Source organism: Pongo abelii, chromosome 15, assembly GCF_028885655.2.
Source record: "Pongo abelii isolate AG06213 chromosome 15, NHGRI_mPonAbe1-v2.0_pri, whole genome shotgun sequence".
Taxonomy (NCBI): Eukaryota; Metazoa; Chordata; class Mammalia; order Primates; family Hominidae; genus Pongo; species Pongo abelii.
Genome location: NC_072000.2, coordinates 85,481,288 through 85,502,363, shown reverse-complemented (window position 1 = coordinate 85,502,363; position 21,076 = coordinate 85,481,288). Strand labels below are relative to the sequence as shown.

Genomic DNA, 21,076 nt, shown 5'->3' with positions numbered 1-21,076 from the left:
TATTTCTCAAAATATTTGTGAAAAGTATGTCTTCTGGACCCACCCAGTGTGGTAAATACGTCTTAAATGACAAATCCATTCTAACATTTTAATCTCCCTAACGCTTTGAATCCATTCCTCTATATTAAATTAAGAGAGATCAGTCATCTCCAACTCACTCTTGGTGGGCCACTTTTTGACCCATGCTTCAGCAACCAACCAAACTGTTAGAGCCCTTTCTAACTCTCTGAGTTAGAAATAATGTAATATTTCTGTAATATTAAGTGCAGAATCTCAACTTAGTGAGCCCGTATCTATACATTCAGCCTGATTCAACTTTGCTTCTTCTACTATTCTCCCACACTCTTAATATTCATTCCCATATATGTTCCCCAGATTTCTCCTTATATAAATCAGAAAACTCAAGTAGTTCTTTTGGAATGTAGTGCACCTTCTCATGGGTCATACTTTATAACTCAAAGTAGGCCCTTCAGGGATGGCAGGGGTAGATTAGATCCTGAGGAGAACCAGCACTATCTTGCATAGCAACTGCCTCAGAGGAAGCCATTACTACTTCCTCAGGGTTAAATACCTCAGACTGAGGTAGAAATACTGAAACCACTGTGGGTGGGAAGGCTGCTCCCCACCAGAGGTGGGGAGACCTATGCCATTCAGGGTGGGGAGGCCACTTTCACTGGGATTGGGAAGGTTACTTTTGCTGGGGATGGAGAAACCTCTTCCACTGGCAAAGAAGACGCATCAGAATGTAGGGTCTCAATGTCTGTAGCTTCATCAGGCTCTTCCTACATATCCCCATCCCATCTTACAGGATCCCACTTTTTCTCAACCAGTGCCATCACTTTAACAGTAGATATCACATGAGGCTGGGAGTTCAACTTGCTTTGTAATTCAGCCAATCGCACAATGAGATCCTGGGTTTGATTTTCAGCACTTTTAGCCCTGTGACTACAGGAGTTAATGATTTCTCAGGGCACAACTACAAGTTTTTAAGTCATTTATACAGTGCGCAAGCTGGAAATTTGAATCCTGAGCCCCTCCTTTTCTTTTACCACTTGGTCCTACATTAGAAGCAACAAACCAATGTCATTATATTCCTTATTTTCCATTTTCCAAAAATGTTCAAAAGTGTCATATACAGAGTTACTTAGCTCTTTGCTTCTTATAAGTATTAGTTAGGAGTATCCAATGCAGATATTTTATATATCTCTAGAAACAGTTCACTCCATGGACTATCAGTACTTTCTGTTTCTCTAGAACCACTCTCAGTACCAAAATATTTTATTGGTCAGAGTTCTCCAGGAAAAGAGAACCACTGGAGATTACACACACATGCACACATACACACACCCACACACACATTGGGAATTGGCTCACATGATGATGGAGGCCAAGAAGTCCCATGATCTGCCTTTTACATCTGGAGAACCAGAAAAGCCAATAGTGTATAGTAGTCCTCACTTATCTATGGGTTTTCCAACACCCCCAGTGGCTGCCTGAAACTACAGAGTACCAAACCCTATATACACTATTTTTTCCTATATATACATATTATAAAGCTTAATTTATAAATTAGGCACAGCAAGAGATTAACCACAATAACATAAAACAGAATAACGATAACAATATACCATAATAAAAGTTATGTGCTGTCTGTCACTTGCTCTAACGTTCTCAAATTATCAGAGTGTACTATACACTCACCTATCTTCTTCGTGTTACGATGTGAGATTATAAAATTTCTGATGAAATTTCCAGAAATAATTCATAAATTTTAAATTACACACTGTTCTGAATATCATGAATGACATGGGCATTGTGACATAAATGAAATTACCAGAAATAAGCAATTCGTAAGTTTTAAATTACATGCTGTTCTGAATATCATGATAAACTCTCACACTGTCCTGCTCTGTCCAACCCAATTGCAATTAGTCACTTAGCCGTACAGGGTATCAGATCAACTGGCCCAGTATCACAATACTTGTATTTAAGTAATCCTTATTTTACTTAATAATGGCTCCAAAGTGCAAGAGTGATGATGTAATATTTTTGGACCTCAGTTGACTGCAGATAGCTGAAACTTCAGAAAGCAAAACCATGTATAAGGGGGGACTACTGAAATTTAGTCCATATGTAAAAGCCTGAGAACAAGAAGAGCTGATGTCCAAGAATAGAAAAAGATGGCTGTTGCAGCTCAAACAGAGAGAATGAATTCACTCTTTCAATGTTTGGTTCTATTCATGCCCTCAGTGGACTGGATGATGCCTGCCCACACTGGTGAGGGCAATCTTCTTTACTCGGTCTACTGATTTAATTGCTAATATTATCCAGTAACACCCTCACAGACACACCCAGAAGTAATGTTTTACCAACTATCTAGGCATCCCTTAGCTCAGTCAAGTTAATACATAACATTAACTATCACATAAGGAGTCTACCCAGTTGTTAGGGAAAGCATGGACCTACTGACACCTTGGTTTTTTTGTTTTTGTTTTTGTTTTTTGAGACGGAGTCTCACTCTGTCGCCCAGGCTGGAGTGCAGTGGTGCGATCTTGGCTTACTGCAACCTCCACCTCCTGGGTTCATGCCATTCTCCTGCCTCAGCCTCCCGAATAGCTGGGACTACAGGCATGTGCCACCATGCCTGGCTAATTTTTTTGTATTTTTTTTAATAGAGACAGGGTTTCACCGTGTTGGCCAGGATGGTCTCGATCTCCTGACCTCGTGATCCGCCTGCCTCAGCCTCCCAAAGTGCTGGGATTACAGGCGTGAGCCACCGTGCCCGCCCGACACCTTGGTTTTAAACTGCTAGCCTCCAAAACTGTCAGACAATAAATTCTTGTTTTTTTTGGTTTTTTTTGTTGTTGTTTTTTTTTTGAGATGGAGTCTCACTCTGTTGCCCAGGCTGGAGTGCAGTGGCACATCTCGGCTCACTGCAACCTCTGCCTCCCGGGTTCACGCCATTCTCCTGCCTCAGCCTCCCGAGCAGCTGGGACTACAGGCCCCCGCCACCACGGCTGGCTTTTTTTTTGTATTTTCAGTACGGATGGGGTTTCACCATATTAGCTAGGATGGTCTCGATCTCCTGACCTCGTGATCCACTCGCCTCGGCCTCCCAAAGTGCTGAGATTACAGGTGTGAGCCACCGTGCCCGGCCAAATTCTTGTTGTTTTAAGCTACCTAGTTTGTGGCACTTTGATACAACAGCCCTGGGAAACAAATACACCTTACTTGTTATCCACATGAAAAGATATTCTAGAGTCACTTTGTCTTATTTTGGGCAATAATTGGTAATTTCATTTGGTTTAAACATTTTTTTATCCCAGTCCTAGAGTCAGTAATATCTCTGAAGAGCCATTATTCCTTGGAAAATAGTATTTCAAGATGATGATCTGGGAGCAAGAGGTGCTCCCAAATTCTGGAGCACTGGACTGATCATTGTTTGTTTTAGCTTTTATGGGGACAAATATATTTTATAAGATGAAACACTGAGTTTGGGTTTTTGTTGTTGTTATTAAGAAAAGACATTTCCTGCTCTTGACCTGGAATCAGAATCAGACATTTCTCCACAGAGCACTGGTCTTGAAATCTTATAATTTAGGTACCAAGTGTACTCATTACTACTGTGTTGGTCATTGTTTCTAGGCCTCTTCAGAGCCAGCAGGGAATTTTGACAAAATTCACCATGATACTTCTAATTCAAATTCAGGACTACAGAATTTGTACTTATCCTCCTGTACCTTACATCTGTATCGTCTTTCTCCCATATGATAAGAGATTAGCATTATGAATGAGTAAATAAGATTGCCCTCAACAATGCAGGTAGGCCTTATCCAATCTATTGAGAGCCTGGTTCTCAAGAATAATTGGGATTAGATAATTAGAACATAATATAATTACTCGTATTCTTTAACGCACTTTCACATAAAATTACCAAAATACATTTCCAAACATTATCACCAACAATACAAATGCAAACAACACTTAAATGTTTTTGGACATTTCTTTTTCTCCTTAAAAATATCCCACTATGGGTATCTAGTCAAATTATTGTGTTTGAAAGTCACTTGAAAAAGTTCTTTGTGTGTTACGTAATATCTGGTTAGGTTAAGTAACTTAATTTTTAGTTTGGGGAACTGCTTTTCAAAAGTTGATTTTTTAAAAACTAAGTAAAATATGTGTTTTCAGTCAAATCTAAAAAACAAAGTACATTTAAATAACTCTTTTTTTTCTGTCTTCTCCATACTCTTCTCTCCCAGTCCTTATAGGTAACCTTTAAAGATACATACATGTGGTTTATATTTCCTTTTTTTTTTTTTGAGAGGGAATCATGCTCTGTCACCCAGGCTGGAGTGCAGTGGTGTGATCTCAGATCACTGTAACTTCCACCTCCCTGGTTCAAATGATTCTCCTGCCTCAGCCTCCCGAGTAGCTGGGATTTCAGATGCCCGCCATTGTGCCCAGTTAATTTTTGTATTTTTAATAGAGACAGGGTTTTGCCATGTTGACCAGGCTGGTCTTGAACTTCTGACCTCAGGTGATCTGCCCTCCTCAGCCTCCCAAAGTGCTAGGATTACAGGTGTGAGCCACTGTGTCTGGCCGTATTTCCTTTAAAAAAAAAAATAGTAAGCAAGTATATTACACACATTTTTGTATTTTCTCTTTTCTTAAATGGAGGCAAAGAACACTTTTCCACATCTTGCTTTTTTCATTCAGCATTATATTCCAAAGATCAATCCATAGTGGGCATATATATATATATATATTCCTTATTTCTTCTTCCAGCTGCATAGTATTCACCTGTGTGCATGTACTATAGTTTATTCAACCAACCTCCTTATATGGACATGTGGGACACAGACATATTATATAATCTTCTTATATAAAATATTTACTTTTTATATAAAATAAATATACTTTATATGGTAGGATGGGTGTTAATGCAGTCCTACAACGAATAGTCTGAGGCATACATCTTTTCTTATTTTTGCTACTGTATCTGTGGGACAGAGTCCTAGATTTGGCATTGCTAGGTCAATGGGCAAATTCATACATAACTTTTACTACATATAGTTGGGCACATGTGTAACTAAGCAATCTGATATATTTAATCAATAAATCAGTTTTCAGCTTAAGGAATCATCTCATTATATTAACATACAAAAATTATGCTGTGGGCTGGGCGCGGTGGCTCACGCCTGTAATCCCAGCCCTTTGGGAGGCCGAGGCGGGTGGATCACAAGGTCAGGAGTTCAAGATCAGCCTGGCCAAGATGGTGAAACCCCGTCTTTACTAAAAACACAAAAATTAGCAGGGCACGGTGGCAGGCGCCTGTAATCCCAGCTACTTGGGAGGCTGACGCAGGAGAATTGCTTGAACCTGTGGGGGCAGAGGTTTCAGTGAGCCAAGATTGAGCCACTGCACTCTAGCCTAGGAAACAGAGTGAGACTCAATCTCAAAAAAAAAAAAAAAAAAAAAAAAATATATATATATATATATATATATGCGCTCCGTACTTATAACCAGCTCAAGTCTGACTGCTCATTGCTCAGAGGCTGAAAGCATGAGAAGCGATGTGATGTGTAGTGAAAGGAAAGCAACTTTATTCAAATGTTAGCAGTTGGGGGATGGACAGGCTCATGCCTTTAACAGATCACTCCAACTTTTCGGGCACAGTGAAGGGGTTTAAGAAGCAAAAAGGTGTGGGAAATATGCAGAAGTAGTGCAGGAAGGTGTAGGTCTGCGTGTCTTCTTCTGACGGTCATCTTCAGTAACTGCCTGCCTGAAGGCCCAGTTCGTGTCATCCTGACCTCAGCTGGTAGTGCTGGGCTAATGGTTTCTAATCCCCCTTGAGCAGAAGGATTCTGCAGTTGGGGTCTCTCTGTCTAGTTTGTTTCAAAATTGGCCCCTGGAATTTTTAAGCAAGCACATCCTTAAGATAAGTGAGCCCTGTTCTCAGAAGAGGCTGGTGGGAAAGGGACAAACAGTTTCAAAGTATGTTTCAAGGCTGAAAGCAAGCAAGAAAGAAAAAAAAAGTTTTAAAATGCATCGTGAGGCTAGGATGCTGTTACATATTCACCACTTGAGTTATCAAAATTTGGCTAAGCTTCTTGTAAAGTAAGCATTGGCCAATGACATCATTAAAAAAAAAATTTTTTTTTTTTGAGACAGGGTCTCGCTCTGTCGCCCAGGCTGGAGTACAGTGGTACAATCTCGGCTCACTGCAGCCTCTGGGTTCAAGTGATTCTTGTGCCTCAGCCTCCTGAGTAGTTGGGATTACAAGTATGCACCAGCATACCCAGCTAATTTTTGTATTTTTAGTAGAGATGGGTTTTCACCATGTTGGCCAGGCTGGTCTCAAACTTCTGACCTCAAGTGATCCACCCACCTCAGCCTCCCAAAGTGCTGGGATTACAGACGTGAGCCACCACTCCCAGCTGTTGTTGTTTTTTTGAGACAGAGTGTGTCTCCAGCTCTGGTGCCCAGGCACGATCTTGGCTCACTGCAACCTTTGCCTCTCATGCCTCAGCCTCCCAGGTAGCTGGGATTACAGACACATGCCACCATACTCGGCTAATTTTTAGCATTTTTAGTAGACACAGGGTTTCGCCATGTTGGCCAGGCTGGTCTTGAACTCCTGGCCTCAAGTGATCTGCCTGTCTCAGCCTCCCAAAGTGCTAGGATTACAGGCATGAACCACAACACGCAGCCATCATTATTAAAATGTAAAGGTAGTGTTCTACAAAGTGAGTTAAGAACATCTTTCCCCAGCTTTGATGACATTGGTGTAGCTGTTACAGTTACCATTAATAATAAAACACCGACCAAATACTTGTCAAAGCACTTCCTAGTACCTTTGATTTTCCAACAACGATAGGTGGTGGTGATTATTTCACCTTATTGACACAGAGAGAATCATGGCACAATGTTACACAGGAATTTAGTGGCAAGAGTCAAACCTGATTCCACCAAAACTCCACACTAAGTTAATTTATTTTTGCTAAAAACTACAAACTGGTCTACACTTTGTTCTACAGAAAATAACTTAGAGCTGGTTGGTGTTTTAAGACATGAAGTAGCAATTTCAAACTAAGTTACAACAGACGAAGATAATTCAAAAAGATTTTTAAAAATCTCTTCATCACATGTATAGAACTGATTTGTATGGTCAGCAATTTCTTCTTATAGCCACCACCAAAAATTTGTGCATGTGAAAATCAGCAGTTTCTTTGAAAATGACAAAAACATAGGTGAAATCTGAATGCAGTATAATTTTTTTTGGTAGGACTGAAATATGTATGCTTTCAACAGCTTAAATGAATGCTATGACTATGCACTACACTTTAAAACAGGGACTTTCATTAAGATTGGTAAACTTGCTTGGCACGGTGGCTTATCTCTGTAATCCCAGCACTTTGGGAGGCCGAGGCAGGTGGATCATCTGAGGTCAGGAGTTTGAAACCAGCCTGGCCAACAATGGTGAAACCCCGTCTCTACCAAAATTACAAAAATTAGCTGGGCATGGTGGTGTGAGTCTGTAATCCCAGCTACTTGGAAAGCTGAGGCAGGAGAATAGCTTGAACCCATGAGGCAGAGGCTGCGGTAAGCCGAGATCGCACCACTGCATGCCAGTCTGGATGACAGAGCAAGAGTCTGTCTCAAAAAAAAAAAAAAAAAGAAGAAAAGAAAAAAAATGATTAGTAAGCTCGAGGCATCTTTCTTCTTCAATTCTGTATCCTCCCAAAGTGCCCAATACATACTAAGCATACATACATACATACAAAGTGCCCAATACACACTGAGCATACATACATACAAAGTGCCCAATACATACTGAGCATTAGGGCCTAAATATGCCTCAAAACTAGTTTTGTTTTTTTTCTTTCTTCACTATTTAAGAAAATGGAGTTTGATGGGAAGTCACGAGATTTTAGTTTAAGCCAATTTCCACAATCTTTTTAGACTCTTTTCTTTCTTGGCATTGTTGCTAAAATAGTCATTTGGACAGTAAAATATTTAAATGTTTGGACACAGAAGGTTTGCTGTCATTTTGTTGATGGTATAGCAAAATTTATACATTGATTTTTTTTCCCTTTTCTTCTCTTGTTTTACAGTTATCTAGTGTTTAGGCTGCATATTAAAAGAAAGACGCAACATTTTATCTCCCAATATAAATCATTTTGAAGTTAAAAAAACACATAAACATTCATCACAAGGAGAGTACTATTATGTATCTATCTAAGTACATGGCTGCTACAAAGTATGAGATCACAAACAGCAAATCCTGTATAAATGTTTTATATAGTAGAAGAAGCTGTTAAAGTTAGAAACGTCATTCAAGCTGTAGGAGACCAAGAATAAAAAGTTCAGATAGAAACAATTTAAATATGATGCTAAATGTAATCTTACTTGGGAGAAGTTTTCTCTCACAAATTTTCAGTTTTGTGAATTAAAGGGCTGCAGCTTCCAAGTATTCAGTCCTACAATTTTGGTACAACAGAAAATATTTCTTTCCGAAACTAAACTGGATGGCACACATATGTTGCAATGAAGGCATATAACAGCTACTGAGGGACTGGAAAACCAATATATTGGAATAGAATCCATGATGGCTAGATGCCAGACACACAAGCAATCTAAGTTCCTGGGTAAATATTAACCAAGTGCTTAGGTCTTTTTGTAATCTAGGTGTAAAGACAGAAGCCAACTTAGAGCCTCCAGGGAGTCTGATGGTCTTAAGGAGGCCAAGACTAGGTTTTCTGCCATTTTAATCCAGTAACTACAATCCATTATTTCACAGATTAATTCTGTGAAGAGCAAACCTCGTAGCTTCTCTTCCCTGTCCTGTCTGCAGTGGTTTTAACTTTAATTGATAGCAAAACTACTCAACCATTTAGTCAAGAATACCAATAGTAGGGAGGAAAACTAGGTGGAAGGTGAGGGATTCCATGTGCAAAGCGTTTGGGAGTATGTAATAGGGAGGTAACAAGAAGTCTTCTCAATATGTAGTAAAGCTTAACAGGAATGGTATTGTTTAGTGTAACTTTTCGGGCTGTCACCTGAATATTAAATGAATTACAAATGTTGATAGAATCATAACTTTATATAATATACCAAGAACACCGATTTCCTGTGATTTTTTTAAGTGTCCCAGACCATGCAGCTGTGCAGGAAACTGGGAAGCAACTGTTAAGAGAGGAATGGACTTGGCGTGAAAAGAAATGTCAAGGTTCATAGATATTCTCTACACCCATTCACAATCTCCCATTTTCTGAATATTCAAGGCCTCTGGTTTCTCCAATCCCTTTCTTCAAGTCTTGGCAGGATGCCTTTTTTTTCTTCTTTGGTAAGACGCCTTTGATATTCCTCAAATCTGGTTTCACCGGCACAGAACTTTGACATTTAGTTTTGCTTTGTCTCTGGAAGACAAACTCCCTCACTCATCCATGCGACATTTCAAGTCCCTCAAAATTCCCAGGGACAAGAAAATTAGGTACTATGAATTCTGCCTTCCAAACAGCATTCTCTGTTCTGCTTGCGATGTCGATATAAAGGCAGGATTTGCTTGGGCAGAACAGGTCAAAAGCTTATTGAAATGTACTTATTGAATTGCACATGGAACACAGCCGGCTTGCTCTCTTATAGCGAGAGGCCATGCGAGTTGGTGGGTCAAGGGCATGCATTTCAATGTGATCAGACTATACGTTGGCCATGTGGAGTCGCAGTATTTTGGCAATATTTTTAAAAACCAGGGAAAGTTACTGTGCTGTTACAATCCAAAGGCTGGTGGGGTTTTCTTCCCCCCCTCATTTCCACTAGCGTGATAAATTATTTAAAGTACGTGGCCTAGTAGAGGACTAACCTCTGGGTAACATAAGCCTAGTCTTCGCAGCGTACCCAGTGTGGAAACAAACGAATCAGAGGTTACTAATTCTGGAATGTTGAAAGTAGGCCCCGATCGGCTTTTATTCCCTTTGGGAAATCCTACACAATTCTGAGCGCGAAAGACCCACCCTCGGTGAGGCGGTGAGGCGCGAACGCCGCGAAGCTCACAGTCAAAGCCTCGCTAACAAATCAAGAGATGACTCCGCATTTAAAACCTTCCCGAATAGGAACGCGCCAGAGGCCGGAAGCCACGCCACGTGACCAGTCCTCCTCCGCGGCCATTCCTAGCGAGGCAGTAGGCACCGCCTCTGTCACATTTCCTAGCGCCTAAAGCGCGGGACCAGGCGGAAACGTGCAACAGGAGGCGGTCCCACCTAGCTTTGGACTGGAGTGTCAGTAGAACTCCCGTCTTTTCCAGCAACGCTTTGCAAGTACTTCACCGCAAAGAACTGCCGCAGACTTCCGCCTGGGTGCCAACCACGTGATCACGCGAGCGTTGGAGAGGCGTAGGTCCGATTTCACTACTTCACTCCCCGGGTTCCGCCAGTCCAGCACCCGCCACGGCGCGTGACAACGCGGCTCGCTTGCTGCCTCCGCCCCGGCGCGCCTGCGCACGCGGCTCTCGCGGTGTCTCGCGCTCAGCCCCGCCCACCTCTGTCCCCGCCCTTTCCGCCCCTCCCTCCCCCTTCACCCTGTCTCTCGGCGGCGGCGGCGGCGGCGGTGGCTCGCGCAGCTTGTTGGCTCGCTATATAAAGGAGAGAAGCGGGCGGACCGGACGGCTGGAGCTGCAGCCGGTGGCAGCAGCGGCGGCGCAGGGAGCGGCGGCCGGTGGTGGTTTCCCTCCTTGGCGCGGGGTGGGGAGCGGGCAACGCCCCCCCGGACCCCTGAAGGGTCGTGGCTTTTTTTTTTTTTTTTTTTTAAAGGAGATTCTCGAGGTTTTTAGCTGCGGGAGGAGTGCCCCCCTCCTCCTCTTCTCTCCGCTCTCCCCTACTCCTTCAGGATTGATTTTGTTTAAAATTTTTTCCCCAATCTTGCGGTGATTTGGGTCACCCTCCGGGTGTTATAGTTTTTTTTTTTTTGGTTTTGTTTTTATCTTGTTTTCTTGGGGTTGCCCCCTCTTGTTTGTGTTGTGTGTGGAAATGGCGAACTCGGCAAATACAAACACCGTGGTAAGGACGTGGTTCGGTGGCCGGCGGGGGCTTCGTTCAGGCGGCAGTAACGGCCGGACCGGGCGGGGGCGGGGACGGCGGCGACTCCCGGCCTCGACTCTTCAGCCGCCCGCGCGGCCGCCGCCGCCGCCGCTTCCCGCCTCGGGCGGATCGGGCCGGAGCGCCGGGCGGCGGGCGCGGGGGGGGCGCCGAGGGCTCGCGGCGCGGAGAGGGCGGGGGCGCCGGCGGGGCCTGGGGCCGCCGCGGGCCGGGCCGGGCCGCGGAGGCGGTTGGGCCCGGTCGGGCGCGCAGCCCCGGCCCCAGAACCCGGCCGCTGGGAGGGAGGGCGGGAGGGGAGCCGCCGCTTCCCCCCGAGGGGCCCGTCCGCGCTGGCTTGACGAGGGCTCCCCGAGTGGCTACAGAACAAAAACCGTGTCTGGGGAATCGGGCGAACCCCCGAGACCCACCGTGATCCACTTTAATGCAGTGGAAGATTAATGGTTACTTTGGGGGTTTCTTAGGTTGTTTCTGGCGGTTGTGCTTTGGGAACCTTCTCTGGGGCCATTTTATGTTTAAAAAAAGGACGAAGGTTGGTTGAAAAGCACTTATCTCAGTTCCTTCCGAATGGGTAAAATGGCGAAGGGGAAGACCCCCATCGTATCTTCGACTAGCAGAAGCACCAAAACAAACAAAAAAAGCCTGCAGTGGTCCAAATGTCCCCGCTTTCGCCTTGAAATTTACCTACTTCTTCCCGTTGGTCCCTTTTTGGTTACTTGCGATCACGTAGGTTTGCAAAAAGCAGTCACATAAATAACCTTTTCAGTCACCAACGCAGTGTGATCACTAGTCCACCCAACTCTTATTTTTATGATGACAATAAAACACGTTTTTGCCCGGTCCCAAATGCCGCAGATCAGCCCGCGGCCGCCCGACACCGTACCGTTGGCGACTCGGGTCTATCCATCATGGCTGCGGCCGCTTACCCTGCTTTTCAGTCCCTGAGCCTTGTGGTCCTCCTCCCTTTGGCTGCCCTGTTTATATAGAGCCATTGCCGCTCTCTAATATAGACTCTGCCAGGATGGGAAGGTGCTTTTCAGGCCTACGTCACCGCCTCTCCATTTAAACACCAGATCCGGCTTTAAATAGTGAGAGCTGCTGAGAGCGGGGCTGGGAGGTGCGTGCTCCCGAGGCGAGAGCCAGGCGTGTGCAGAGCTCAATTTATTTCTAGGTCCTTTTTTCACCCTGTGATTTCGCATCCGTCGCGGGCTGCTTTCAGAGCCCCAAGTTTTGGTTTTGTTCCTAGCAGCAGCTAGGATTTGCCTTCTTTGTTTGCTAGGGGAAATATATCCGAATCGCTGTCCCTTTTTGTTTACAATTTTCAAAATTTATTATTTAAAACAGAGTTTTAGATCAGATGGTCTAGCCATTTTTCTTATGTGCATTATTTTCGGGAATTTAAAAAACTGCTTTCTACATGGAAAGTGTTAGCTGCAGAGGACTTGGTTTTGGTAGTGTTTTGTTCAAGTATTCAGGAAATAATGTTAGAAATACAGCTCCTAATATTTCATTATGTTTTCCTATAGTAAATATAAAAGACACGAGGCTTTTCAGAGAAATAGATAAGTACCTAAAGCTTCAGTATAGGACCATTTATGTGTAGGAGAATCGTGAGTAGAGGGAAGAGACATACTGCAGACTAGATTAAAAAAAAATCGAAGTAGAACTTTATTGCCTTGGATATTAACATGGGTATCCGGTATAAAAATTATTCCAATTTATTTTCCAGCATTGCATCAGGGAATTAACATTTTTGAAGGAAACCTAACAAATCACTTAATAATGCCACTAGTGGCCCTCTGATTTACCAGTTCTTAAGTTTGAAATAACCTGTTATTTAAAAATTAGGACAAACCTAAATTGTATTTCGTGAAAGAAACTTTGCCTCAAGTATTAGTATAGAATTTTAAGTAATAATTTAGAAATTGCTTATTTCAAATACTACCTATGTGCCCACATACTTTTCAAAAATTAGTATCTTGAGGGCTTTTCAAATTGTGAACAATTCTGCTAAATTACTCGTTAGGCATATATTTTGTGAAGAATATACATTTCTCTTCCTTCAACTATAGGGCTTATGAAGCTGTTAAGTGGTCAAGTTGTGAGTTCATTAAGGCACAAAAATAAAATCGTAATAACTGATTAAGTAGAGAGTAGTAGAAGAAAGCAGAATTATACCTATACCTGTCTGGATCTCTTTAGAGGTAACTGACTTCAGAAACACCAAAGCACCATCTAGTTTACTGAAAAGCGTACATATTGTCAATTTGAGATTTATACGCCCAATTTAAAATACATTGCCCTCCTAATGCCTCGAGGAGTCATTATTGGTTTAAAAAAAAAAAAAAAGCACTTTATAGAGATACTTGTAATTCAGTTAAGTCACTTTAGGCAAGATGATGTCCATAGTCAAGATATACTTTCCTTATATATAGAATTAGAATGTTAAAGTAGGGACTATAGAAATGTGCATTTTACAGATAAATAAACTTCAAGAGGCGGATTTGGCAAAATAAAGCAGGTTAGTGAGTGAACAGTAAAGCAAGAACCCAGACAGTTGAATTGGTTTTCTTGTAATGAGAAGGATTAAATAGTACTTAATGGTTGAGGTAAATTGTACTGACAAACTCATTTGTATTTTGTTTGTTTTCTGAAACAGGGTCTGGGCCTGTCACCCAGGCTGGAGGGCAGTGGTGCAATCTTGGCTCACTGCACCCTCTCCCTCCTGGGCTCAAGCCATCCTCCCACCGCAGCGTCCCAAGTAGCTGGGACTACAGGCACGTGCCACCACTCCTGGCTAATTTTTTGTAGAGATTGGGTTTCACAGTGTTACCCAGGCTGGTCTTGAACTCTTGAGCTCAAGCGATCCTCCCAAAATGCTGGGATTACAGGTCATTGCACCTGGCCTCATTATTTGTAGTTTTGACAAGGCAAGGACACATTTTCTTAGCAGTTCCCCTGTGATCACAGTGTTGCTGATAGAGATGGTAGTGAAACACATATTTCTGTTTGAAGTTTGCTTATGAGAAAAAACACTTGGTTTTATTTGGTAGCGATTAACTTTAACCTTAAGCAAGGTATGAAACACAAGTAATGAGAAAACATCTAAAGAGCTTGTTAACCATAACTCTCTGATAATAGGTAGGATTTGTAACCAGGCAACTGTAGTTTTGTCAAGGCAGCTCTAGGTTTATCATCTGACATGACTTCCTTTTGTCTAACAGGTTAAAAATAGGATGTGGGGGAAAAAAATAGGATGTGGATTGGGCTGATTGTTCTATCTCCCACCTTGTAGTTTTTAAAAAATATTTTATACTTTTTGAAAGTTCTTTCACATCTGTTCTCATTTTACTCATTTTACCATTCAACCTTCTAGAAGCCAGCTCCTTTACTTCCCGCTCCTCCAAGTAATATCAACGGTGCTAATTGTAATAATGATAGTAAACATTTAGAGGGTTCATGTTCATTATAATGTTTCATAGCATTACCTGGGCAGTAGTAGAGGAGAAATCCTGGGAAGGAAATCAGTATACCTTGTTCCTTGGGACCTTGAGACTTGTCATTGTGAGTGTGTGAGTAGTTTAATGGTATAGCTTGAAAGTACAGACTGGGTCACACAACAGAAGTTAGGTGATTTTTAAACCTGAATGTTCATTAGGTTGCAGATTATTACCAGGCAGATGACTCCCAGACATAAGATTCTGCAAAGTCTTAAGATTTAGTGGTGAGGTAGTAAGACAAACAACAGAGTTCAAACCAAGCATGGAATAGTAGAAGCCAGACATAAGCAACCTGTAAAGCTATTATTGAACATTACATTAGGTATTTTGACTACAACATAGGAAATTATAATTGGAAATTGTATGGACCTTGTAGTCATAGGGACCTTCTGTTTATGAATTGCATTAATCTTAAAATTTTTATTAAAGTATGCAGTCATCAAATCCAGTTTATGGCAAATGATGGTCCTATCTTTAAAGTCATATATAGATAGTTGGCAAAATGACTATTATATTTGTTTTGAATTTGTGAAAACTTGTTATACATTATAACCTGTGAAAAACTGTGTTTTTCAAGTCTTTTATTTTTCCTTTAAAGCCTAAATTATACAGATCTGTGATTGAAGATGTCATTAATGATGTGAGAGACATCTTTCTGGATGATGGAGTGGATGAACAAGTACTGATGGAACTAAAAACTGTGAGTTTGTCTTTTTTAAAAATATTCCTACTTTTCCCCCCTAAAACATTTTCTTTAGCCAGAGATGAATCTGTAATTTTTCTATAGGATGAACGTATAGTTGAGTGAAGTGTGCTGGTTTTAAATCCCAACTCTACCATGCATTCTTCCTCTGACCTTAGGCAAGCTTCATTTATATTTCAGTTTTCTTATATGTAAGATGGAAATTGGTAGTACTTACCTTATAGGTTTGTTTTGAGGATTAAATGGAATAACTGTATAAAATGTTAGCACAATGCCTGATAGTAGCATTAGCAGTTATTATTGGGTAGTTAACATTCTACATTTTATGGTCTAATTACTTGACGTGTCTGGAATAATATTCTTGCTTTCTTTTTTCTTTTTTTATTTTTGAGACACGGTCGGGCTCTGTCGCCCAGGCTGGAGTGCAGTGGCACAATCTGGTCTTACTGCAACCTCTGCCTCCCAGGCTCAAACCATCCTCCCACCTCTGGGACTACAGGCACATGCCAGCACGCCTGGCTAATTTTTGTATTTTTGGTAGAGATGGTTTTCACCATGTTGTCAAGGCTGCTTTCGAACTCCTGGCTGCAAGTGATCCTCCTGCCTTGGCCTCCCAAAGTGACAGGATTATGGGTGTGAGCCACAGCGCCCAGCCTTAATCTTACCTTTTTTTAATGGTCTTAATGTACCTGTATTCTAAAGTGTGTTTTAAGTCGTAGGGATTAAGTGCTTGATAAAAGAATTTTAGGTTCTTGAAGTAGACCCTTTATGTAGGCCAAATGTTTTAAATATATTTTACATTAAGAGCTGGTTTTCTGTATCTTGGATTCAAGTGGAAATATTTAGATTTTTTTTATTAGCAGTTGTGTTTTCCTTGCATTGTAATGACTCATGAAATTGTGGAATATTTTTGCCCTGTTGATTAGAATAGTGGTTCTCAAAGTATAGTTCGTGGAGTCCTGGATTTCTCCCCAAGGGTTCTTTCAAGGGGTCCACAAGGTTGACTAAATGCTCAAGTCTGGAAAATCATAGTTTGCCTGTCATTCTTTCAAGTAAAAGTTGTATTCTGTGAGAAAAGTGACCAGTTAAATTCACAACTCAAGTGCACAGGTGCTTTTCCTTGAGATAACTGTAAATAAGCAGCAGAAATGCTTTATGTGTACTTCTCATTTCTGATGAACTGAATATTAAAAAGATGAGGACTCAATGTTATATTAAGAAATTTGATTGTTTGATATTCCGTAATGAAGTGTGTTTACATTTGAAAGATCCATATAATTCACTGAACTTGTATTTTCTGAATATCCAATGCATAATGTTGGAAAATTCATTCAAAATGCAAGATAAATTAATGGACTTTAAAAGTATGAAAAGTTCATAGTTATATGGTTTCATATTATGCATTGTAACTAACTTTTAAGAAACTATCACTTAAAAGTACCTTTTCTTTTCCCAACTACTTAATTGTAGGAAGGCAGATTTTCTTTGTATACCTCAACCAAAACAAAGCAAAAACGGGCAGATATGAGAATCTAGCTATTTTCCTTTAAGTCATTTGTCATTCTCACTCAATTTTATTTACTAAAATATGGCTATTTTCAGAAAAATGTCATTTATGTTAACATATAATGGATCCATTGTTTCTAAACAAATTAGTAAACATTAAAAATTTGTTATAATTTCTATTAGTATAAATATAGGTGGATGTAATTCACATACAGAAAAGCTCTTTGAGGGTCTCAGTAATTTTTTTTTTTTTTTTTGAGACAGAGTTTTGCTCTGTTGCCCAGGCTGGAGTGCAGTGGTGCTATCTTGGCTCACTGCAAGCTTCGCCTCCTGGGTTCATGCCATTCTCCTGCCTCAGCCTCCCAAGTAGCTGGGACTACAGGTGCCCGCCACCACGCCCGGCTAATTTTTTTGTATTTTTGGTAGAGATGGAGTTTCACCATGTTAACCAGGATGGTCTCGATCTCCTGACCTCGTGATCCCCCCACCTCGGACTCTCAAAGTGCTGGGATTACAGACACGAGCCACCGCTCCCGGCTGGGTCTCAGTAATTTGATAAAGCGTCCTGAGATGAAAGAGTTAGAACTGCTGCTTTAGAAGTTGATTATTAGGCTCCCTTAAATCTATGTACAAATAAATAATCACAGTTAATAAGTGTTAAGGAACATTTGTTGTGGTCTCATTTATCCATTCAATATAGGTGTGGAGGCTGCAACTTGGCAACCAGTTTATTTTACGTAAAGCAAATCTCACCTTGATTGTGGTGATGAAGTAGGTCTTGGCATATTTATTAATAGGTATCTACAGGAAACTTCTCTAGAATTTTCAATAAGGATATTCCTGTGTGAGGAGTTTGAGACCAGCCTGGCCAACATGGTGAAACCCCATCTCTACTAAAAATACAAAAATTAGCTGGGCATGGTGGTGCGTGCCTGTAATCCCAGCTACTGGGGAGGCTGAGGCAGGAGAATGGCTTGAACCCAGGAGGCAGGGGTTGCAGTGAGCCGAGATCGTGCCACTACATTGCAGCCTGGGTGACAGAGCAAGACTCCGTCTCAAAAAAAAAAACCAAAAAAAAAAACCAAGAATATTCCTGTGTGAGGTAGGAAAAATATATAGGTGTGAAACCGTTGAGCAAATATTTATTTACCTTGAGAAAAATTACAGGTTACTAATAGTGAAGAGTAGATATCTAAAAATACAAGTGTAAGAGTGCTAATTCTGAGACGTGAGTTGGAAGAAGAACAATATAAATTGTTCAAGTAGCATGAAGTAACTGAGGGATGTGAATAATAAGAAAACAAGCTTCTTTTGATTCCTTAGTGTAACGTGGAATGAGTTTTTTTGCAATTTATGTTATACTTTTTAATGGTTGTCCTTGTAGTTTTGTGACCTTGTATAGAAGATGCAGCATTTTTAGGTGTAGAAAATCAGTTCTAAAGATGTTAGGTAATTTTCTCTAGGTCTAACTCTAGTGGTCAGTCTAGATTGTTATCTACTCTTGCTTTTCACAATGAAAATCTGGAGAATTTTCCCTATCGTTAACAGTAGAATCGAGACATTCTCTTGAAGAGAATGAGCTATCTTTGAGACCAAATGTTTCCACCTCCATTTTTGTTATATATGACTTTTAGTACATATTTTATAGCTAACACACTGATTTTTAGTTTAATGGTTAGTTTTTAATGACAAAAAATGTGACCTACTCAATTTTGAATCCCCAGCTTCTACCATGATGTCTGGGCATATGTGGTTGGCATTCAGTAAGTATTTGATTGAATTGTTTGATAATAGATATGGCACCTGAATCTAACTGAACAAAGTAGTGTAATATTCTTGTTGTTTTTAAATGGGCCATACTCTTCTATCTGGGTTGTACTGGAGTTAAAAATAAAACGGTTGGACTAAAATGAGTTTGTTATTTTAATTCTCTGCACTGAATTTCTTCAGGATCTCATTAGAATTTCTAGAATACGCCCTAGATTTAACAGCTGGACAGCCAGCATTGTCCAATAGAACTTTCTGCAGTGATGAAAGTGTTCTGTATCTGTGCTCTTCAGTATGGTAGCCACTAGCCACATGTGCTTATTAAGCACTCAAAATGTGGTTGGTAGAACTGAGGAACTGAATTTTTGTTAATCTAAACTTAAATCACTACATATGGCTAGTTGCTGCCATATTGGACTGCTCAGGTTTAGACATTCTTGCTTAATAAAACAAACTTTAATTTCATATTTTATGGTTTAGAAAGCCTGTCATTAGCTCTAGCCCCTCTCCCTACTTTCTGGGGCCATTTTACAAACTTATCAAAAGCTTGTATCAGGCCGTAAAGGAGGCAGTGGTGAATTAGATTGAGAACAAAGATGAATGATGAGAATGCATGTAATTTGAGGGTTAATGAGGTAAGCAGAAAGGGAGATGATAAGAATATTTCAACCCAATCTTTGAGGTTATCTTTTGAAACACTGCAGGCCTACTTTAATGTATGAACTGTGAGAGGTAGAAAAAACACAATAAAATACAGCCCTGGTTTTCAGTAAATCTGTATTTGAATGTAAATGTGTTTTGGATTGGTGAGTGTCTATGGGTGGGAATGACACTGTAGAAATTCTCTTCAAAGTGAATGATAAAATCAACCTGATTTCTAGATTTTCCAACCTACCTATGTCCAAATGTCAAGTACTGTGGGAGATATAAAACATTTTCTCTCTTTTTAATAAAACAAATGAGAAGAGTTGCCTCAATTGGAAGTATATCTGAAATTCAGTTTATCTGCCTCTGATTCAGATTTCTCAACATTGGCATTATTGACATTTTGCACTGGTTAATTCTTCGTTGCAGGGGCTGTCCTATTGATTGTAGGATGTTAGCAGCACAACTGGCCTCTGCCCACTAGATGCCAGTAGCACTCTTCAGTTGTAACCAAAAATGTCTCTAGACATTGCCAGATGTCGCTGGGGGGCAAAATCACCTCTGGCTGAGAACCACTGTTCTAAATATACTCTAGTTATATAAAGTACTTGATGCACTCTAATTATGTGTAAATATTTGGACCATAAGTTGAAGAATAATCTACTATTTCATTTCATTTACTCTTAGGGAAAGCTCTGTTTCTACAGCATTATTTCTTGGGAACCCAGATGTGTAATATATTTTATCCAGGAGCTAGATGTTTTGTGAAAGTAGGAGAATCCTTCAGAATTTCTAGCCTACCATGTTGCCAGGTTTAGCCACCTAAGCTCTGGGCTTGTGATGTGAGGGGCTGCAGTGAAGGTCTCTGTGGCCTGGAGACATTTTCTCCATGGTCTTGGGGATTAATAGCAGGGGAGTGGTAAGGGGATTAACTTGGGGAGCAGTAGGTCTCATCACATTTTATAGATGAGAAAGTAGACATGGAATGTGCTTTGACAAGGTCATTTAGTTAATAAATGGTAGAGCCATGAACCTAGCCCTTTTGCCTCCATGTGACATATACAGTACTTAGCAGTAAGAAGGAAGGTAACAGAGTGTTGACTAGATCTTGGGTTGTTGGTGGGTGGCACCTGAGATGGTTTTGAGGGTTGGCAACCTGCTCTGATAGCAGTAGTCTAGTTTAGAGACTAGGAATTTGGACTAGTACTGGGATTAAAGGGAGGCAAGTGAGGGTCCTGGGGTACAGAATGCAGAGACATTCACTCTCTAGCCCTGACTGGGACATTGAAGTCAGACCAACTGGGTTATACCCCTATTCTGTCTGCCATTAGAGTGATCTTGAATAAGCTACCTAACCTCTTTCTTGTCAGATTCTTTTTCTGTAAAAGGGAGATAATAATATCTATCTTATAGGATTTTTGTGAAAAAACTAGTTTGTACATGTATTTATAAAGTACACAGAATTTAGTAAGTTTTAGTTATTAGTCTAGTTAACACGATATACAAATGTATACCTGAATCATTTTGGGAACAGAAGATGAATTTTCTCCATGTAATTTCAGATACCCGGCAAAGATTAGTATTCCTGATTGTTTTCAATACTGTGTTAGTGGCTGGGTGCGGTGTCTCATGCCTGTAATTCCAGCACTTCGGGAGGCCGAGGTGGGCGAATCACTTGGGATCAGGAGTTTGAGACCAGCCTGGCCAACATGGTGAAACCCTGTCTCTACTAAAAATACAAAAATTAGCTGGGCATGGTGGTGCATGCTTGTAATCTCAGCTACTGGGGAGGCTGAGGCAGGAGAATTGCTTGAACCCAGGAGGCGGAGGTTGCAGTGAGCCGAGATCGCGCCATTGCACTCAAG

General features: G+C 41.0%; 1 protein-coding gene across 4 annotated transcripts in view; it reads left to right on the top strand.

Annotated features, from left to right (window-relative positions):
* Nucleotides 1-8,115: 8,115 nt before the first annotated feature.
* The window catches only part of GTF2A1 (general transcription factor IIA subunit 1), a 48,370-nt gene continuing 35,409 nt past the window's right edge, over nt 8,116-21,076 (top strand). For 2 of the 4 annotated variants that reach the window (XR_008512970.2, XM_054529637.2), the window contains exons 1-2: nt 10,580-11,054; nt 15,189-15,290. Coding sequence is in view for 3 of the 4 variants with exons in the window: in XM_054529637.2 (XP_054385612.1) it covers nt 11,025-11,054; nt 15,189-15,290 (132 nt within the window). In the remaining variant the exon portion in view is untranslated. 4 annotated transcript variants of the gene reach the window in all.